Source organism: Anguilla rostrata, chromosome 4 (genome assembly GCF_018555375.3).
Source record: "Anguilla rostrata isolate EN2019 chromosome 4, ASM1855537v3, whole genome shotgun sequence".
Taxonomy (NCBI): domain Eukaryota; kingdom Metazoa; phylum Chordata; class Actinopteri; order Anguilliformes; family Anguillidae; genus Anguilla; species Anguilla rostrata.
This window is the reverse complement of record NC_057936.1, coordinates 2,531,680-2,551,849: the sequence shown is the minus strand read 5'-3', so window position 1 is coordinate 2,551,849 and position 20,170 is coordinate 2,531,680. Positions and strand designations below refer to the sequence as shown.

General features: G+C 51.8%; 1 protein-coding gene across 4 annotated transcripts in view; it reads left to right on the top strand.

Annotated features, from left to right (window-relative positions):
* Window positions 1-17,659, top strand: part of LOC135252212 (lisH domain-containing protein ARMC9) — a 33,915-nt gene extending 16,256 nt beyond the window's left edge. For all 4 annotated transcript variants that reach the window (XM_064330035.1, XM_064330034.1, XM_064330033.1 and 1 more), the window contains 9 exons: window positions 685-759; window positions 1,314-1,404; window positions 1,849-1,907; window positions 2,831-2,929; window positions 3,518-3,630; window positions 5,996-6,108; window positions 7,467-7,557; window positions 9,426-9,604; window positions 15,705-17,659. In XM_064330035.1, coding sequence (XP_064186105.1) covers window positions 685-759; window positions 1,314-1,404; window positions 1,849-1,907; window positions 2,831-2,929; window positions 3,518-3,630; window positions 5,996-6,108; window positions 7,467-7,557; window positions 9,426-9,604; window positions 15,705-15,727 — 843 coding nt within the window. In that variant the 3' untranslated portion in view covers window positions 15,728-17,659. The remainder of the gene's footprint in view (window positions 1-684; window positions 760-1,313; window positions 1,405-1,848; window positions 1,908-2,830; window positions 2,930-3,517; window positions 3,631-5,995; window positions 6,109-7,466; window positions 7,558-9,425; window positions 9,605-15,704) is intronic.
* Window positions 17,660-20,170: the final 2,511 nt, after the last annotated feature.

Genomic DNA, 20,170 nt, shown 5'->3' with positions numbered 1-20,170 from the left:
CTCCTCTCTCTCCCTCTCTCCTCTCTCTCCTCTCTCTCCCTCTCTCTCCCTCTCTCCTCTCTCCCTCTCTCCGTCTCTCTCCCTCTCTCCCTCTCTCTCCCTCGCGCTCGTCTGGAGAAACGGGTCGATGACGAACGCGCGATTCGTACTTTTCCTCTGACTTGAGCTGACGGGGACATGCCAGAATAAGGCCTTTGATGTTGTTCTGGGTGGGGCATTAATAACGCTGTGGGGTTATATTGTCTGAAGCTGCCTAATGTTTATCACAAAATAAATAAGTCTCTTTTGTTTTTCTCCGGTCAATAGGTTCTTGTGAAAGTGCGTAGTGACTGAGTCGACGCTTTGTGAATTAATTTCACAAGGCTTGCTTTGTGTGAAGTAGGTTTGGCATTTATTCAGGAAGCTGCCACGCCTGATTAAATAATGTATGCGTGTTGCTTTATTATTGATCTGAGTGTTCATGTGTGAGAATTGATCTCTGTTGGTGAAGTCCAGTAGGCTCTCTAATGGACTGCAGTCTTAACTGCACGGACTCTCAGACCCCAGTGTCCAGTAACCTGTGTTAGAACATAGTCTGCGGGACGGTGAAGTTTTGGCGAAGTGTTAAGTTGACACTTTTTGCGATGTTTATTTGACCCTTGACCCCGCTGGGTGACCCCTGACCCCATCGTGCTGCGATTGCAGATCCGGCCGTATGTGAACGGGGCGCTGTACAGCATCCTGTGTGACCCCACAGTGCGCGAGGAGGCCAGGGAGATGGTGAGTAAAACTCTTCGCCATCTTCATCATCATCACCACCGTCATTATCATCATTTATGCATTTGGCAGGCACATATATTTGCATATAGTGTCTGTTTATGGCTGTGGATATTTCACTGAATCAGTTCAGGTCAGGCCTAGTGCCATGGCATTCCTACCCATCCATTCCTACTTAAATAGAATATAATGAAATATATTGAAATTATAATTACAAATATACTTCAGAGTAGTAGAATATATTGCATTATATCAAAGCAGCAGTAGTTTATATATTTGCCCATGTATTGTGAAGTTTTGATGTATCTGGACAGTATATTTCACTTCAGTATATTTTCAGTTATTTCACGTCTGTGATGGAGCAGTACTACCTGTAACTTAGTCATCAGATGCCCAGTTCCTTCTCCTCTCCTGCAGGCTCTCCCTGGTTAATTTCCTCTCCTCCGCTCTGCTCCCCCGTTCCTCTCCTCCACTCTGCTCCCCCGTTCCTCTCCTCTGCTCTGCTCCCTCGTTCCTCTCATCTTCTCCTCTCTGCTCCATGCTTGCTGTGTGTTCAGAGTCTGGAGGAGATTCTGTGCTGCTACAGTAAGGAGGAGGATCCTGACCTGCACAGGCAGATACAGTTCATCATCAAACAGCTGCACTCCGGTGAGCACACACACACACACACACACAGGCATGCACACTCACACACACACACACACACACAGGCATGCACACTCACACACATATACACACACACATACATACACCCACGCACACACACACACATGCACACTCACACACATATACACACACACATACATGCACACGCGCATACACACCCACGCACGCACACGCACACGCATGCAGACACACAAACACACACATACACGCGCATACATACACACACACACATGCACATACATGCATACACACAGTCATACACACACACAATGAAACAACTGGCAGTGAAATTCCAAATTTGTCAGTTGTTGTCGGCAGCTGCTGTAGTTTACCTGCCAGTAAAGTTTTACTGCTGAAGTCCCAGACCACAGCCCAGAACTGTGTGTGCGTTTCTCCCTCTACCTGACCCGGCGCGTGTGTTTCTAGAGGAAACGTCTGAAGACGGTGCGGAGTCTGAAGATGAAGAGGAAGATGATAACGACGAGGTGAGCTGACCTCTGACCTCAGATCCCCTCGCTGGAGTGATGTCATTATTCCGGAAGCTCCCGGAATGGGTGATGCTTGTCATCGTCGTGACGCGTTGTTTTATCATGTGAGGAATTCAGCAGCTCCAGCTTGTTTAACAGGATCTGTGGGTCTATTGTTTCCAGTGCTGAACCGAAATCCATAGACATTAATCTCACAGAGGCTGAAGGACTTTAAAATAAAATGCACAGTGGAGTTCAGTGCATCGATGGTGCCTCCACCGTCTGTATAAACACACTGGTAGGAGTCCAAAAGATTCTGCACATTAGTCCATAATTTCCATACCGTAATGTGCTCAAGAGATCTCATCGCTATCGATGTCAAAGTTATGGGCCTGAAATCAGCATTTTCCTGGGGGCGAGATTATTTTAGGAACAGGAGTAATGATGGTCCTGGAATCACTCATGCTGACCTGGCAATGGATCAATAAAAAATGGGCAGCGTGGAGTTTTTAGTTTTTTCAGGTGAGCACTGCAGGGTTAGCGCACGGGGTTATACAGGTGCACGGGGTCACACAGGTGCACAGGTGCGGGAACTCCTGTCACCTCACAAAATTAGCACTCGCGTCACCAGTAACGCCCTCGCCTGCGTTTCTCTATGTGTCTGTGAGCATGAATATTTCACACATTCTTTTTTTGTTGTTGTTTTGACGCAGTTGATTTTTCCATTTCGTTTCCTCACTCAGAAACTAAATCTGTCTCGCAATATATTTTCCTCCCAATATGCTTATTCTTCCCATTCCGAGGGTACTTAGGAGCCCTGTTTGTTTCTGCGGGTGCGTTGTGACGGCTCCGCCGTGTTGAAATGTAGGAGGTGATCCGGGCTCATTCACCGCTGTGTCTCGGAGCAAATCCCCATAATCCTTCGCTCTTTTTTTTAACAGGACGACGCGATGGAGGCCGACCTGGATAAGGAGGAAGTTCTGCAGCCGCAGCCCAGAGAACTCTCCGGAGAATCGCTGCTGACGACCGAGTACCTGGGGGTGGGTGGCGGGGCGCTTTCCGTACGAAACGGGACACCCCGCTTCGGTTTTTTGAACGTTCACTTCTGAACGCTTTTTGTAAATTGATAAGAGTCGAGCTGGGAAGCCGCCAGGCGCGTTTCGGTCCGGGTCGCCGGCTCTCATTACCGTTGTATTATCACCGCCATTGTGAGCCACGATTCTCCAGGTCAGATAAGTGACACTCTGAAGTCCCCGCAGGTCAGAGTTGGGATTTCACCTGACAGAGGCTTAGGCTTTAATCCTATCGTATGTCTGTGCCATACACAACGTCTGAACCCTGTGTGTGTGTGCGTGTGTGTGTGTGTGTGTGTGTGTGTGTGTGCGTGTGTGCGTGGTATGTGTGGTGTGTGTATGTGGGATATGTGTGTGTGCGTGTTTGCGTGTGTGCGTGTGTGTGTGTGTGCGCGTGTGTGCGTGTGTGCGTGTGTGCATGTGTGTGTGTGTGTGTGTGTGTGTATGGGGTGTGTGGTGTGTGCGTGCGTGTGCGTGTGTGCATGTGTGTGTGTGTGTGTGTGTGTATGGGGTGTGTGGTGTGTGCGTGCGTGCGTGCGTGTGTGTGTGTTCCAGATCATGACTCACTCTCTGAAGGCTAAGAGGCGGTCAGCGCTGGCGGGTCAGAGCATCGACGAGCCGCTCCAGCGCCCGGTCACGCCCAGCTCCCAACGGAGCACCTCCGCCCTGTGAGTGCCTTCCCCGTTCTGACCAATCCGCAGTCACTTTCCCTCTCTCTGACCAATCAGCAGCCACTTTCCCTCTCTCTGACCAATCCGCATTCACTTTCTCCCTGTCTGACCAATCCGCAGTCACTTTCCCTCTCTCTGACCAATCCGCAGTCACTTTCCCTCTCTCTGACCAATCCGCAGTCACTTTCCCTCTCTCTGACCAATCCGCAGTCACTTTCCCCCTCTCTGACCAATCCGCAGTCACTTTCCCTCTCTCTGACCAATCCACAGTCACTTTCCCTCTCTCTGACCAATCCGCAGTCACTTTCCCCCTCTCTGACAAGTCCGCAGTCACTTTCCCCCTCTCTGACCAATCCGCATTCACTTTCCCCTCTCTGACCAACGAGGAGCCACTTCCCCCCATGCTGACCAATCCAGAGTCAGTTTCCTCATTTTTGGCCAATAAGAAGCCACTTTCCCCTATGTTGACCAATGAGGAGTCACTTTCTCCCACTCTAACCAATCCAGTCAGTCTCCCAAAATCTGACCAATGAGGAAGCAGTGTCCCCTTTCCTCACCAATGAGGAGCTGGTGTTCACTCATTCTTGTTTTTCTTTAGCGGCGGCTAGTGGAAATGCGCGTTGGGGTCGGCCTCTCCGCTGAAAATCGAACACAGTAATGTGTGTGCCTTCAGCTTTGCTGCTCTAAGGGGCCACTGTTTGCTTTTGCGCGTCGGTTGTCGGAAGTTGCTCGGGTTTCATCCTGGCGAACGCGGCGCCGTTATTCGGAAGCCGAACCGTCGAGAGGCCCGTGAAAGTAGCCGTCCTTTTGTCCCGGCGGTGGATGTGTAGACAGGAAGACCTCAGAAGCTGCTTATCTCTGGATCTCTTCCTGCTGAGTGAGGTGTGCTTTGTTTAGGGCTGCGATGAAACCCTACGGGACAGTGGATCTCCAGGAAGGAGGCTGGGCATCCCTTGCTCTAGTTCTTGAATGAGGTGTGGCTTTGTCAGGGTTGGAGTGAAAACCTACTGGGTGGTTGACCTCCCGGAATGGGGTTGGACAGTAGAGTCGGGCTGTGACCGCTCCCCCCCCGGCTGACTCTCAGGTCTGGTGTGAGTCTAGGTAAACTACACCTGGATGCACATCGGTGGTGCGTCAGTTTCCATGCAGGCTGACCTGTTGATCTGGGTTTACCTCACAGGGCTGTCGATAGCCTTGGATTTGACCCCATCCCCAGTACGGGTGTTGGGGATTGTTCTTCACGGAGCAGTGAAATTCTAGTGTAAAATGCTCTGCACAAATAAATTAGATCTGATTTGCCGTGAGAGATGAGGATGACTGACAGCGTTCAGCCAATGAAAGGAAAGAAGGCAGTATAAACGGCTCCGTGTTGGTTTGTCAGTCGTTTTCTTCTGTCTTTCATTTAGCTGTTAATGGCACCAGAGGCGATGAATGATTAACTGACTTTTATGTTTGTGGTCGCTGTTTGCGGATAAATTGTCCAACCACAACCAGCGCGATTTGGCACAGGTGTTACCTGGTGTGACATTCAGCGAAACGTTTCGGTTCTGGTTCTGGTCCGCGGACCCCGTCCCGCAGTGTGCGTTTGCCCCCCCCCCTTTTGAACGAGCGGGTGTCAGAGATGCCAGTTGCAGAATGAGGTCATGGGGCTGCCGTCCAATCAGATGGCGGGCAGGTGGGCCGGATACCGGTCCATGGCGGTGCCCTGGCTCGTGTTCCACGCGGCATTGTTCCCTGTTTTACCGCCCGGGCCGTTGGCATGAGCACCAGCGAGCGTACGGCAGCCCTGCCCTGTGCCCTCTGCCCTCTGCCCTCTGCCCTGTGCCAGCCATTGTGCTCGCCCACGAGTGAGAGTCCGCTTCAGCTGAACAATAGAGCAGAAATCACTGAGTCACGGCGAGGGGAGGGGGGGGGGGGGGGAGGAGAGAGAGAGAGAGAGAGGGAGAGGGGGAGTGAGAGAGAGAGGGAGAGACAGCGAGGGGGGGGGGGAGAGAGAGAGAAGGTGGAGGAGAGGGGGGAGAGATGAATGAATGGAGGGAGGGAAAGGGAGAGGGGAAAAGGACAGGCTGCGCAAGATAACTCAATCAGAAAAAGAGTGGGTGGAATGTTCTCCTGATTAATCAGGAAGTGCTGTTTTTTCAGACCTTAAATGTGCGTCTCCCGCTGAGACTGAGGATCGGGGGGATCCTGCACTCTCGGACAGCTGAATGCCAGATCAGATCATCGGCAGTAAAAGCCTATTACCAGTTTCCCCAGAAGTATTTAAGGTCACAAACGTCTGTTTCCCGTGTAAACGGGTAAAAGCACGAAGCGGGTCTGTTCTTGTGTTTAATGAGATCTTTATTGATTTTCCCTGGAGCAGTGACGGGGAGCAGAGACGGCAGGAGACTCCGCCCACCTCCCGCAGCAGCCCCCGCCCCACCCCTCGAACCTGCAGCCGGCCCAGCTCTGCGGACTCCCTGCACCGAACTCTGGGTGAGTGTGCACATCGGGGGTGGGGGGGAGGGGTTACACACGCATGCACGCACGCACGCACATCACACATGCACACACGCACGCACACACACACACACACACACACACACACACACGCACACACACACACACACACATACACACCCTGTACTGCTGAACTCCTACTCATTAATTACCAGGTCAGATTTACTCTTATAACTTGAAGTCTCGTCTTAAGTCCATTGGTTCAGGGATTTGTAATCACTCAATTCTGGAGTGCTCATTCAATAAACACTGTTCTTGGGGCTCAGAACAGTTAGTTACTTATCTTAATGTTATCAGGCACATAGTCAGAGGTAAGACGATGTCTGGCGTCGGAGGTTGCGTTCAAACCCCACCTGGGTGTCGAGTGTCCTTGAGCAGACACAACCTACTGCTCTGGCGATGAGAGACATCAATTGTAAGCCTTGGATAAGCATTAATCGTCATTACACATAATGTTGTGTAATTGTGTGTGTATGACGGAAGAGAACAGGGAAACTGGCAGTATGTTGTGAGTGACTGAGCCTCGTGGTCATGGGGGACGGGCGTGAGGAGCCGTTGTGTCCTTCTGCTTCAGCGAGAGATGAGCATGCCGCTCGTTTTCCTCCTGTCCGTCTCCCGGGGAAACGTAGTTTGTGGGTTTGAGTGGTTCGATGCTGCCGTCAGTGCCCTGGGGGGGGGGGGGGGCGGCGGGGCGTTGCGGGGGCGGTGGGTGGGTGGGTGGGTGGGTGGGGGGGCATGCCCGATCGTTTAAGCGCTGCTCCTGGCAGCCAGCTGATCTGGCTTTTCTCAAGCACCACTTGCGCTGGACGTGATCCTTTTCACCCGATGACTCACAGTCAAGGTCAGCTGCTGTGTGGGGCTTGTGTCAGGAAGACGAGGAGGAGAGGGTAAACAGAGGGGGAAGGGGGGTGGGGGGGGGGGTGTGCAATCATCCATCCCAGAATGCCTTTGGCTTCATCATTCAGTCGTCAACAACAGCGTTCTGCTCCATTTCAACCCCTAGAAAAACAACTTGTTAGACGCCTCGTTACGAAGTTCCTGTTATTTGTTTATTTTTTACATATTACATTACAGGCATTTGGCAGACGCTCTTATCCAGAGCGATGTACAACAAAGTGTAGAACCATAACCAGGAACAGGTGTGTTGAAAACCCTAGAGAGAAGTACAGTTCCAAGTGCAGGGAACGACCGCGTAGTTTAACTTGGTCCCTGTAGGTTAATCTGATTAACACGAACAAAAACAGCAACAAAGCAGTCTATGCAAATAATACAAGCAATAGTTGAGTAGGCCAACAGGTCTGCAAACGCCCATGTGTCTCCCCTGTCTCTCTCAGACTCTGAGTGTGACCAGGACCCCACGCTGCACCACCGCGTCGAAGGGCACCCCCTGCAGGGTGGGGAGAAGTACAACGGGCACATGGACAGGTGAGAACCTCACACAGGTCTGGGTGTGAGCGGGTGGACAGATGAGGACCTCACACAGGTGTGGGTGTGAGCAGGCGGACAGGTGAGATCCTCACACAGGTGTGGGTGTGAGCAGGTGAACAGGTGAGGACCTCACACAGGTGTGGGTGTGAGCGGGTGGACAGGTGAGGACCTCACACAGGTGTGGGTGTGAGCGGGTGGACAGGTGAGGACCTCACACAGGTGTGGGTGTGAGAAGGTGGACAGGTGAGGACCTCACACAGGTGTGGGTGTGAGCAGGCGGACAGGTGAGATCCTCACACAGGTGTGGGTGTGAGCAGGTGAACAGGTGTGGACCTCACACAGGTGTGGGTGTGAGCACGTGAACAGGTGAGGACCTCACACAGGTGTGGGTGTGAGCGGGTGGACAGGTGAGGACCTCACACAGTGTGGGTGGAGCGGGTGGACAGGTGAGGACCTCACACAGGTGTGGGTGTGAGAAGGTGGACAGGTGAGGACCTCACACAGGTGTGGGTGGAGCAGCGGACAGGTGAGATCCTCACACAGGTGTGGGGTGAGCAGGTGAACAGGTGTGGACCTCACACAGGTGTGGGTGTGAGCACGTGAACAGGTGAGGACCTCACACAGGTGTGGGTGTGAGCGGGTGGACAGGTGAGGACCTCACACAGGTGTGAGCAGGCGGGCGGGCGGGCACACTCCCAGGCTCCCTCTCTCCGGCCGGAGCAGCACAAGCCGTTTGAGAGAGTGCGACATTCTGGCCTGGGAATGACATCTACGCTCCGGAATGCCGGGGTCGTTATTGTCTTCCCGTTCGGAATGTTTAATCCCCTCTCCGTGCGGAGCTCCCCTCGCTCTGACTCAGCGCCACGGAGCCCCTCCTCCAGCCCTCCCCACAAAGAGCGTGATTCACTGCCGATAAGCCCCCCCAGAACCTGACCCTGTGATCTCTGCACACACTGAGCCTCAGGTACACAACTTTAATTAACTCCGCCGGTGTCTTAGCCTCACACTGCCAGTCTAAGCCTCTTTTCTGACCGCCCCCCCTGCACACTGAAATGGACCTGTGTGGATTAGTCATCTAATATCCAGGGTCCTGCCACCGTCTGTACCACCATGGTCTCAATCAGAGAGCAGGGATGGGCCAATCAGAGAGCCTGGGCCAGTCTAACAGCCAATCAGAGAGCCTGGGCCAGTCTAACAGCCAAACTTGCCAATCAGAGAGCCTGGGCCAGTCTAACAGCCAAATGGGCCAATCAGAGAGCCTGGGCCAGTCTAATGGCCAAACGGGCCAATCAGAGAGCCTGGGCCAGTCTAACAGCCAAACGGGCCAATCAGAGAGCCCAAGCCAATCTGAGTGGTGATGAGCCAATCAGAGAGCCGCGTGTCAGAGTGCCCAGGCTGTAGTGACAGATCTGGTTGGATGATGAATAGCAGTTGTGTGCTTGTGTGTGCTGGTCCGTGTCGTCAGTGAGGTCGTCTCCTCTCAGGATCCTGTCCGAATGCTCTGTGGTGCTTGACACGTTCCAGACCTGCTGTCTGTACACCACAAAACATATAAGACACTACGGTCTGGAAGAAATCATTTCTCAGCTTATGTGCAAGCAGTGTCCAAAAGAGACGATGAGAGTAGGAAAATGTTTGTTTCTGCAGTTTCAGACGGCGTTTTAATTTGTTTGTTTTTTGTTGTGTCATCAAATGACGTACCAAGTTATGCAATGACCAGACCTTGGATTTGCCTGAAAGGGAAATGATATGCACGTATCATGTGAGCTGATCTGGCACGGTGGTGCTAGTGCTTTTATTATCAGTAGCCTGCGTGTGGAAAGTTTTTTGGGAGTGGCCTAATCTACCTTTGTCCCCCCTGTTAGCGACTTCATCCTGGGGTTCGCGAACCGGCCCAAGATTCCACGTACTCCCGACGGGGGGGGGCAGAGCCCCAGGAGGGGGGGGCGCGTCCCGCCTCTGGCCCCCCAGTTCTGCCAGTCGGGCCCCCAGCAGACCAGCAGGCCCAGCTCTGCGGGGTCCCTGAGCGGAGCTGGCAGGCAGAGTGAGTATCCGTCCGTCCGTCCGTTTGTTAGTCAGTCTGAGCCCTGTGGGGGTGGGGGGTCGTGTTCGGTTTCTGAATACCCCCCCCTTCCCCCGTCTTGACACCAGAGCAAGTTCAGGTCCAGAATTTTAATGCCTCTATTGAGTCATGGTCACGTCGAGGCCTGTTTCCCATTGAAGGGGGTTTCACACATTGAGGACTACATTTCCCATGAGCCCCTTTGGGAAAAGGTCACTGGTTTGCTGTGCTAATGGGGTATATGGATTCCACAGCTGTAGTCTTCTCGGTTGCGTTCACTTTAACAGGGTCCTGTGGAACTGGGGAACACAGAAAGGATGGAATACTGTTGGCGGCTCATGGTGAAATGGGGGGCAGGCTTTCACAAATATTCCGCTGTCCCGCCTCGGCACCTTCAGGTCTGTGTGTCTTGGGATGTCTGTTCCCCTCTGGGAAGGAAACAGCCTGGGATTTCTAATCTGATTTTTTTCAGATTAATGAACAGCCAAAGTAAATGCTAGTAAGCTAGTTAGCCATTAATTTTTGTGAAGCAATCGTGGCACACCTCCAGGAAGTAAAAGGCGAGCGCAGCCCTGCCCGAGGGGCATGGCAGGTAAGGGATACATTTAGGTGTTTTACACGCGAGTTAACAGAAAAGCTTTTCACGGTTAATTTTATCAGATTTTTTTTTGGGAAGGGCCGGAAGGTTCGTTCGCGCGGGGGTTTGTCTGGGCGCTCGCTCCCCGGGCGATCGAGAGAAACGCCGCTGCTCAGCGGGGGACGGCGGGGACGGCGGGCCCAGGCTCCGGAACATTCCGTCTCCCGCCCGCGGCGCCGTTTGTTAGGACGGGTCCCGGGCCTCCTGACGGTTTCCGTGGTTCCGGAGCGCCATGACAACAGCGCAGTGTGTCAGCAGAAAGCACTGTTCGCGGAGGACCCGCGTTCCCCTCTGACCGATTTACTGCCTGTTCTGTGGCCCCCGCCCCCCCACTCCCCACTCCCCCCCCCACTTCGCCACCACCGCAGGGGGCCGTCTTGGCGGAAGGAAGTAGGCATGGTGTCCGGGGGGTAGCTGCGGGTCACTGCAAGCTGGCAGCCGCCGTGAAACGCTAGTCACCGAGGCCTGAAAGAGTGTCGGCCAGGGCACTCTGGGACACCACCGCGCCAGCCTGCGGTTAGCGGCTATGCTAACGGGGCCAGACACCGCAGTGCTGTCGGCACGGAACGTTAGCATGGTTAGCGTGCTAACCTCCCGCAGTGCTGTTGGAACGTTAGCTGTAGAAGGGTGGATGGGTCAGGTGGACAGTTCCTGAACACTGGGCCTAAACACCAGTCCTGAACACTGGGCCTAAACACCAGTCCTGAACACTGGGCCTAAACACCAGTCCTGAACACTGGGCCTAAACACCAGTCCTGAACACTGGGCCTGAACATGGGCAAACACCAGTCCTGAACACTGGGTCTGAACACTGGGCCTAAACACCAGTCCTGAACGCAGAGTGAGAAAGCGAGAGAGAGAGAGTGGAACAGGACGCACCTGTGCCCTTTGGCCAGCTGCGCTGTCCCTGTCGCTTACGTCAGCACCGTCCGCACTTCCTGCGGAAAACACGCCGCGCTGAACGCCGTTTCCGCCGCACGCCTGCCTTTCCTGGCACACTGTGAGGGGGACGAGCCAGCGCTCTGCTGCGCACTGAACAGCTGGAGGCTGGGATTAGGTCTCCGGCCCGAGTCACTCAGTCACTCACTCACTCACTCACCCAGTCACTCACTCACTCACTCACCCAGTCACTCACTCACTCACTCACTCATTCACCCAGTCATTCACACAGTGAATGACTGGGTGAGTGAGTGAGTGACTGGGTGAGTGAGTGAGTGAGTGAGTGACTGAGTGACTCACTCACTCACCCAGTCATTCATTAACTCACCCAGTCACTCATTCACTTACTTACTCACTCACTCACCCAGTCACTCACTCACCCAGTCACTCACTCACTCACTCACCCAGTCACTCACTCATTCACTCACTCACTCACTCACTTACTCACTCACTCATCCAGTCACTCACTCACTCACTCACCCAGTCACTCATTCACTCGGTCACCAATCACCCAGTCACTTCAGGTACCCAGTCACAGGTGTGTTTCCTTAATCTTCCATAACAGCATAACAGGAAAGAGGCATAAAAAGCAGCAGAAAGGAAAGCACGTCTTCTCTGCTCTCCAGGCCAGGCAGCGTCGGCGAGGCCAAAGCTCTGAGCAGAGCGCTGTCTCTCATACCAGCCCCCGCCCCCCCCCCACAAGACCACAGAGCTCTTAAGACAAAGAGCTGTATCTGCGGCCCGTGCCACTAAGTGCCCTGATTTACGGGCAGCCCTGGAGCTGCCTTTGATGTGTATCCCAATATTAGCGCCCCCCCCCCCCCTCCACATCCTCCCCCCCCCCCATCTGGGCTGTTATCAGGAATATCGCTGCCGGGACAGCAACGGATGAGTTTGCTCCGAGACAAACGCTGGCAGACGACTCAAAACAAACCCGACGGAGAGAGGAAGCGCGGCGATGGAGACCTCTGGCCATCTCGGGCTGTTGTTCTGTGACTTCTGCAGCAGTTCCCAAAGTATCTGCTTCCTGTAATGGGGGGGGGGGGGGGGGGGGGGGTATAGGTCTCCTGACTACAGGCATTAATATTTCAATCAGTACACCCCTTGCTTTCCTTTGTTTCTCCATAAACATTAACAGTTGAATGTTACTGAATAGTCTGGCTGAGATGAACCAATATCAAATCCTGCTGTCTCTGCAGAGGACATGGCTGCCGTTCTCCTCCCCATAAGAGAGCAAGTTTTACGTGCAGTGTGTGTTAACACCCTGTGGCCCGGTGCGGTGCGGTTCCATCTCTCTGTGGGAGGAAACAGACAGACGCGCTGCATTAGCGCTAACGCTATCCTTCACATCCTGTCCCAGGCTGGAGAGCGCATTTCCTGTCTGTGAGTGTGGTGTACCCGCGCGCAGCAGCTGGTCTGAGCGGCGGTTCCACCCCAGGGTTCATGATGGAGGAACGCCACGGCGTCCCGTATGGTGCACTGGTAATGTTCCATCTGTACCGGCTGTGTGGCTTCCGCGCCGTCGCTGCTTCGTGGGTCTGGTGAGATGGCGGCCGCGCCTAGCATGCAGCCGCTGGCTGAGCATCGCAGGGATACCGACCCCCCCCCCCCACGCCCCCCCCAGGGGGTTCAGTGATGGAGAGGACCGGCCCCCGGCGTCCCGTATGGTGCACTGGTTAATGTTCCGATTACCGCGCGGTGTGGCTTCCGCCGCCGTCCGCTGCTTTCGTGGGTCTGGTGAGATCGGCGGCTCTGCTGCCTCATCTCCTCCTGCTGGCTGACATCCAGAGAGAAATAACAGAGCATGACAGCCAATGAATCGCCTTACTGTGTTCAGAAAGAGAGGAACTCCGCCCGTTACTGTTTACTTTGGTAACCGCCAGTGTAACCACGTCGACCAACAGAACAACGCGGACAGTGATTGGTGGATACTTTCTGCTTCCTACGCGTGCTTCCTTTTTATTCCAGAATGGATTCCGGAAGTAAAACTAGAAAGTTTCCACCAATCGCTGTCCATGTTGTTCTGTTCGGTTGTTGCCAATTATGGGTTGTGCCTTTAAGGTGTGGTCACGACTGTCTTGTCCTCGTTTGATTCTAGCTGGATTCAGTCCGGAAGCATATTTTTGGTCTTGATGCAGTGGTTGAGTTTGATGACAGGTCCAAACTAGAAATACCGCCTCGCGGTTGCATGCCTCCGCCAACCAGTAGCCAGTTTGGATATAAAATGTCATCACTTCATCAAGACTTCATGGTTGTGATAATTCACTCCTTCTCTGGTTCCTTTTCCTGGCTAGAGCAATGACTCTTCACATATTATAATTTCTAGTCACCCAGGGTTGCTTTTCAATGGCTCTCAGCACCTAAGTCTTGGGGGAGAGCTTGCATTTGAAAGGGCACATAAGTACAATCTCTAAACAATGGAGTCTTGCCAGGAAGAAAGGATTCATGCATGTGATAATTCACTCCTTCCCTGGTTCCTTTTCCTGGCTAGATTGACCGTTTGGATATAAAATGTCATCACGTCATCATTTTATCCTATTAGACATTTGTGTGAAACTTCTTTTTTTATTAGACATTTGTGTGAAACTTTGTCATAATTAGCGTATGAGTTCTTGAGTTACGGACAAAAACGTGTTTTGTGAGGTGACAGTGACCTTGACCTTTGACCAAAATCCAATCAGTTCATCCTTGAGTCCAAATGGACGTTTGTGCCAAATTTGAAGAAATTCCCTCAAGGCGTTCCTGAGATATCGCGTTCACGAGAATCGGGACAGACGGACGGACGGACGGACGGACAGACAACCCGAAAATATAATGCCTCCGGCCACAGCTGTGCCATCGCGGAGGCATAAAAACGTGCAGCATCTGAACATCTCTGTTCTGGAATGCACGATATGTGCGGCTTGCGTTCAGCTGTTTTGATAACCTACTTTTCAAACGGCGAATGCCGTCCTCCCTGTGATTTGAGTTGTTAGGTGCATAAATACATACAGTAAATATGCAGCAGCGCATTAGCAATGTGTGGCCTGTCCCTCCATCAAGGTGAATGGAATCCCTGAGTGACTCCATCCGGCTAATGCTCGTTCACTCTGTCTCTGGATAAGAGCTTCTGCTTTGATTTGGGTGGTTCGGTGGATTTGTGGGTAAATGTTGTATCGATCCTTGTTGCACACCACTCATTTATAGGATAATAATAATAACAATAATAATAAATTCATTTTATATAGCGCTTTTCACAGTCTCAAAGACGCTTTACAGGTGAGTGAATCTATGAGAGATGTAGTTCCCAGACTCAACATAACATGTAACATGTTTTTATACTCTATACGTTTCGGTCATTCGCCTTCCTCAGGCTGTAGAAGATGAAGAGGCTTTCTCAGTGTTCGAAACAGCCGTCAGTCTCAGTGTTCGAAACAGCCGTCAGTCTCAGTGTTTCACACAGCCGTCAGTCTCAGTGTTTCAAACAGCCGTCAGTCTCAGTGTTTCAAACAGCCGTCAGTCTCAGTGTTTCACACAGCCGTCAGTCTCAGTGTTTCACACAGCCGTCAGTCTCAGTGTTTCACACAGCCGTCAGTCTCAGTGTTTCAAACAGCCGTCAGTCTCAGTGTTTCACACAGCCGTCAGTCTCAGTGTTTCACACAGCCGTCTCAGTTTCAAGCGTCACCAGTTCAGCGTCAGTCTCAGTGTTTCCACAGCCGTCAGTCTCAGTGTTTCACACAGCCGTCAGTCTCAGTGTTTCCAACAGCCATCAGTCTCAGTGTTTCCAACACCGCAGTCTCAGTGTTTCACACAGCCTCAGTCTCAGTGTTTCAGACAGCAGTCAGAGTTTCACACAGCCGTCAGTTCTTATTTGCAAAACTGTGAACCATGAACAGTTCAGGATCACTAGTGTTTGTTTCACAGCTCTCAGTGATATTCAATGCGAGTCCACTGTTAACACGCCGATCGTTGATTTTAGGGTAAGCCTATGTGCCACCCCTCTCTGTGCCCCCCCTCAGTTATTCCCTAACAGCCAGTCACTAGTGTTTCACACAGCCGTCAGTCTCAGTGTTTCACACAGCCGTCAGTCTCAGTGTTTCACACAGCCATCAGTCTCAGTGTTTCAGACAGCCGTCAGTCTCAGTGTTTCACACAGCCGTCAGTCTCAGTGTTTCACACAGCCGTCAGTCTCAGTGTTTCACACAGCCGTCAGTCTCAGTGTTTCACACAGCAGTCTCAGTGTTTCACACAGCCGTCAGTCTCAGTGTTTCACACAGCAGTCTCAGTGTTTCACACAGCCATCAGTCTCAGTGTTTCAGACAGCAGTCAGAACGCCAGACACAGGTGTAGTTCTTAATTAGCAATTAACTTGTGAACACATGAAAAGATTCAGGATCACTGAGTTTTGTTTTTTCAAGCTTAAGTAGATAACGTAATTGTGAAGCCACTTTAATCCACCGATGTGTGATTTTGGGTAAAGCCTGATGTGACCCCCCCCTCTCCCCCCCCCCTCGTTATTCCCCTCAGGCAGCCAGTCACACAGGAAGTGAGGTCCCGCGTCTCTCACCGGCCGCGTCCTTCCCGCCAATGTCCGCCACGCACGCAGCTTCCTGAAACCCGAGGAGCGGGCCGCACGCGGGGTCGCCGCGGCAACAGCGGCGGTATGGGGGGGGGGGTCTCGGGGCAGAAAATATGCGGGATTGTCAGGCCCCCCCCCCCCCCCTTCATCCGCGGCGCGGAGCGATCCTGCAACCCAACACTCTCGCTGAATAATCCAGCGAGCGCTTTCCATCACCCCCCCCCCCCCCCCCTCGCCCAGGAGCTCTGGGTGTAGCTTTACCACCTCGTCCCCTCCACCCTCCCTCCTTTTCAGCATTCTCTTCTTTTTTCTCTCTCTCTCTCTCTCTCTCTCTGTTTAAGAGGAGGTTGTATTTCACTCATTATCGCCGTTTTCTCCGTGGATGTGTCACGGTTGCTGAGGGGAGGAGGGGGGTGGGGCGGGGGGTGGGGCGGGGGGGTGGGGCTTGTTAAGGGTTGGACATGCCCTGGTGTCGGACGCCGCTGGGATGACCCCCCGCTGCCTGATCCTGTTCTGCTTCATCGGGGACTTGGATGCCCTGCGAACTCTCATCGTTTAACACTAAACCCGTCTGCGCGCATTCTGTCATTATACATATGTATGATATACGTTTCAGGCTGTAGCTAGTGTCTGCGTATTCCCACTTTGCAACATCATTGTTATTTATGAATTTTAGTAAGTGTTATGTGTAATACGTGTTTAATAAGCTTTTTATTTAAATTTTAATGAGGAACAGTCGTTGGGTCGTTTTCAGCGAACGGGAACAGCGTTTATTTTATTGTCAGTAGCGAGAGCTCGCGGGCGCATTTCGAGCCGTTTGACGGGGCGTTTGACGGGGCTGTGCGCTCAGGCGGGACGGGTCAGGTGCAGCGCAGGTGTGGCACAGGTATCACCTGTGTGCGTGCTCAGCGTCGCGCTTCCTCTTCGCCCCTTCCCGTCGGTCCCGCCAGCAGCCCTCGCTCGTCGCCCCGCCGCAGTTTAATTGTCAGAGCCGCACAATGGAAGCCCCAGTTTCTCATTCTTCTCTCTCAATCCGCTGGCATTTTTAATACCTTTTGTGTGTTGAATTTCTGCGATATCCGGTGTCTCATTTTTAGAAATGAATTTAGTGCTGACTCAGGCTGTAGAGAAAATGGCCGTTTGGAATGGCCTCTGGTAAAGATTTCTGTGCCGGGAGCTGCTTATCGTCCGTGTGTGTGTGTGTGTGTGTGTGTGTGTGTGTGTGTGTGTCTGTCTGTCTTTATTCCATATCCTGTTTGTGAAGGGAATGTCTGTTTTGGCAAAATGGATGTTTGCACTGTCTGCTTTAGGCTCTGCTATATGGGCCTCCTTATCGCGCTCCGCGGAGGTCGGCTGTGTTTGTTCTCGTGTGAGTGAAGCTCGCAGTACCCTCGTGTGCCGGACAGGTTTACACCAATAGCGCAGCATCGTAGAATATCAGCCTATCAGCCAGGCCTACCAAAGTCACTCTGGCTTGTCTCACAGATTTGCATTGGTCAGTGGTACTGGGGGGGATGTGCATCACACCCTCTCTGTAGTGTGTAGGAAGAATAATGGTTTTGGGCGGCTACATGTGTAGTTTGACAACATTCTATTACTGTTCCATTCTAAATTCCGTTTACATTCTATTCTACGTTCTGTAAAAAGCACTCTATGCACTCTCCATTAAAAAAGGTGCTTTGCTTTTGACTGTTAATTTGATTTGAAATTGGATTTAATTTCTGATTTTAATGTCAGAAGAAACTTAAATCATATCTCATTCTGCGGTTACAAACAGCATTTGCACAGTCATGCCAGTGCATTTTTTTTGTCTTTTGTGTGTATATGTGTGTTTGTGATAATGTGTTTTAATAACTATGAATTGCATTATTTTTTACAATAAAATTTGTGCAGTAGAAAAAAAGGTCTCCTATATCTTTGTGCTTTGGTTTCCAAATTCAATGCAAATACAAACTCTTAGTACAAGAGTAATCAAAATGAAGTACATTTTATGATCAGAGCGAGATAAGGTGTTTCTTTTAAACTTTTTGTAAGGCAGTGAAAGTCACATGACTATCCAATGTATTCATTCAGTACGCTGTAGTGTTGGTGTCAGGAATGTACTGAAAATATATTGAAATAAAATAAGGATATTGTGACATTTCACAAAATATGGCATGTATATTGCAGTATATTACACTGCTTGTAAATATATTTAGCATACATTGCGCAGTGCTCATATGTACAGGATATTGCTATAAAGCTGACCGCATTTCTTCCAGGAGTGGAGTCATCGCTGAACAAACACGCCGCTCACAGTATTGCGACTGTTTAAACAACATGCTAAGCCCCCAGCACATCCACTGTCATCAGTGAAATGGGGCTGTAGTTCGAACAGGGTTCCCACGTTCGTTCTTCGCGACGTTGTTTTTCTTCGTTTTTTTTTTTTTGTTGGCGTTAGCTGAGAGTCTCCCTGAGAAATGAAAGAACAGAGGCTTCAATCAACAGCCAAACCACTGCCTCCATCCACAGAGCACGGCTTGTGCCTGCCAGAACACACAGACAACATGCCTGTCATGTGTGAGGTCGCTTCCTGTTGTGTGTTTCGATCATGGACTGGGGGGTGGGGGGTTTTGGGTAGATTGTGATTGCACGTGTTGGTCTCTTGCTGCACACATGCCAGCTCAAAGCCGTTTATAGCGAAGGCAGGAAACTCGCCACCAACGTTTAACGCAACCTGGGTGACGCGTGGCGGCCATTTTGCAGCAGCACGGTCGGAGCACATGAGCTGAGATGGTGAGGGAGAGCCAGTTAGCATGGGGGATAATTAGCCGGCCAGGCTCTGAGAGGATTCAGCTCATCCCAGTCGCTTATTTTACTCATCCTCATGCCCTCGGGCCTCGCCTGACCCGGAAATCGATCGAGGTTCACCGTCTTTGCGCCTTGAGGTGCATAGGAAGTCCATTTTGTTTTCGTGTTTACTGTACACCAGATTTTTTGGGACGAGTCTATTTGTTTAAAAAAAAGAAATTAAAAAAAATGTGGCAGCGAATCCAAACACAACAGAAACCGAAATGAACGGCAGGGCCCATTGTTCCGTGTGGAGCTGAAACGGGGCTGTAATTCTGTCATCGAGCTGCACGATGACGCTGCTGCTCGGACCCGGGGTCGGGCACTCCGGCAGCAAGGCCGGATGGAGTCACCGCGTGGCCATTGTTATCTTTAGCCACCTGCTGTTTCTGTGTGTGTGTGTGTGTGTGTGTGTGCGTACGGGGGGCGGGGGGCAGGGAGGGGGGCGGGGGTAGGGCAGGCGGGAGGGCGGGCAGCAGCGGCGCTGCCTGGGGGGGCAGGAGGGCGGGAGGGACAGGGGCAGCAGGGTGTGGGACTTAAACGCTGCCGAAGCATCACGGCGGTGTGCTCAGGTGGGCATCTGCAGGTTTCGTATCCAGCAGAACTTTGCTGTGTGGAACCAAGCACAGAGAGAGAGAGAGGGAAAGGTAGAGAGAAGTCAGAGGGAAAGAGAGAGAGAGAGAGAGAAAGAGAAAGAGAATGCTATGGGGGGAAGCCATGGGGGAAATAAGCTGGTGTCTGTATCAGAACAAACGGGGTAAAGAGGGGAAGTGCGTGTATAAGAGGAAATACCTCCCCCCCCCCGGCCCCCCTCCCCCTCCCCCTCCCCGTGCCCCTGCCCTTGACCTTGTCTTTAACAGCTTTTGTTCTGTAGCACACGTGTCCCTCCGTCACTCACCCACATCACAGAGCCTCAGCCTCTGAAGGGGAGAACGAAGGAAGACGTGTAGTCTAAAAGACAACGAGAGCGGTTTCCTTCCTCAGGGAACCTCTTCCCGTAAATGTGTGTGCTCTGAAGAAGCACTGCCCGTGAGACCAGCTCGTTACTGCAGCAGGTCTCACTGGACCCAAGAGAGTTCCATATGCCTGTTTCTGCAGCAGGATGGTCTCACTGGAACCAAAGAGAGTTCCCTATGCCTGTCTCTCTGCGATTGGCCCTGTGGAAATTTCCATTCATTTACACGCAAAAACACCAACAAGCGTGTCATGATGCAGTCAGCTCTCCTCTGTGGTTCTCATCCTGACTGGACCAATCACTGACGTCTCTGTTTGTCACATGATTTTCAGTACAATTCTGGCTGATCTGGAAGGAGGAAATTGGGGTTTGGATACCTGGGACATGTACTGTAGGTATCTGTTCTATGGGCAGTGATCTTATACATTTTATATTTTAAAAGGTGGCAGTTCTGTAAAGCAAACTCTGTCATTATGGTATTTTTGTGTGAAATAATTTTTACCAGTGAAAGAAAAACATTGAACAGAGTGATCATGTAATAAAGCATGCTAGACACAACATTTTCAGATTTCATGTCTAACACCATATCTGGATAATTTCCAATAAATCCTTTAATGGTCTTCCAAAATG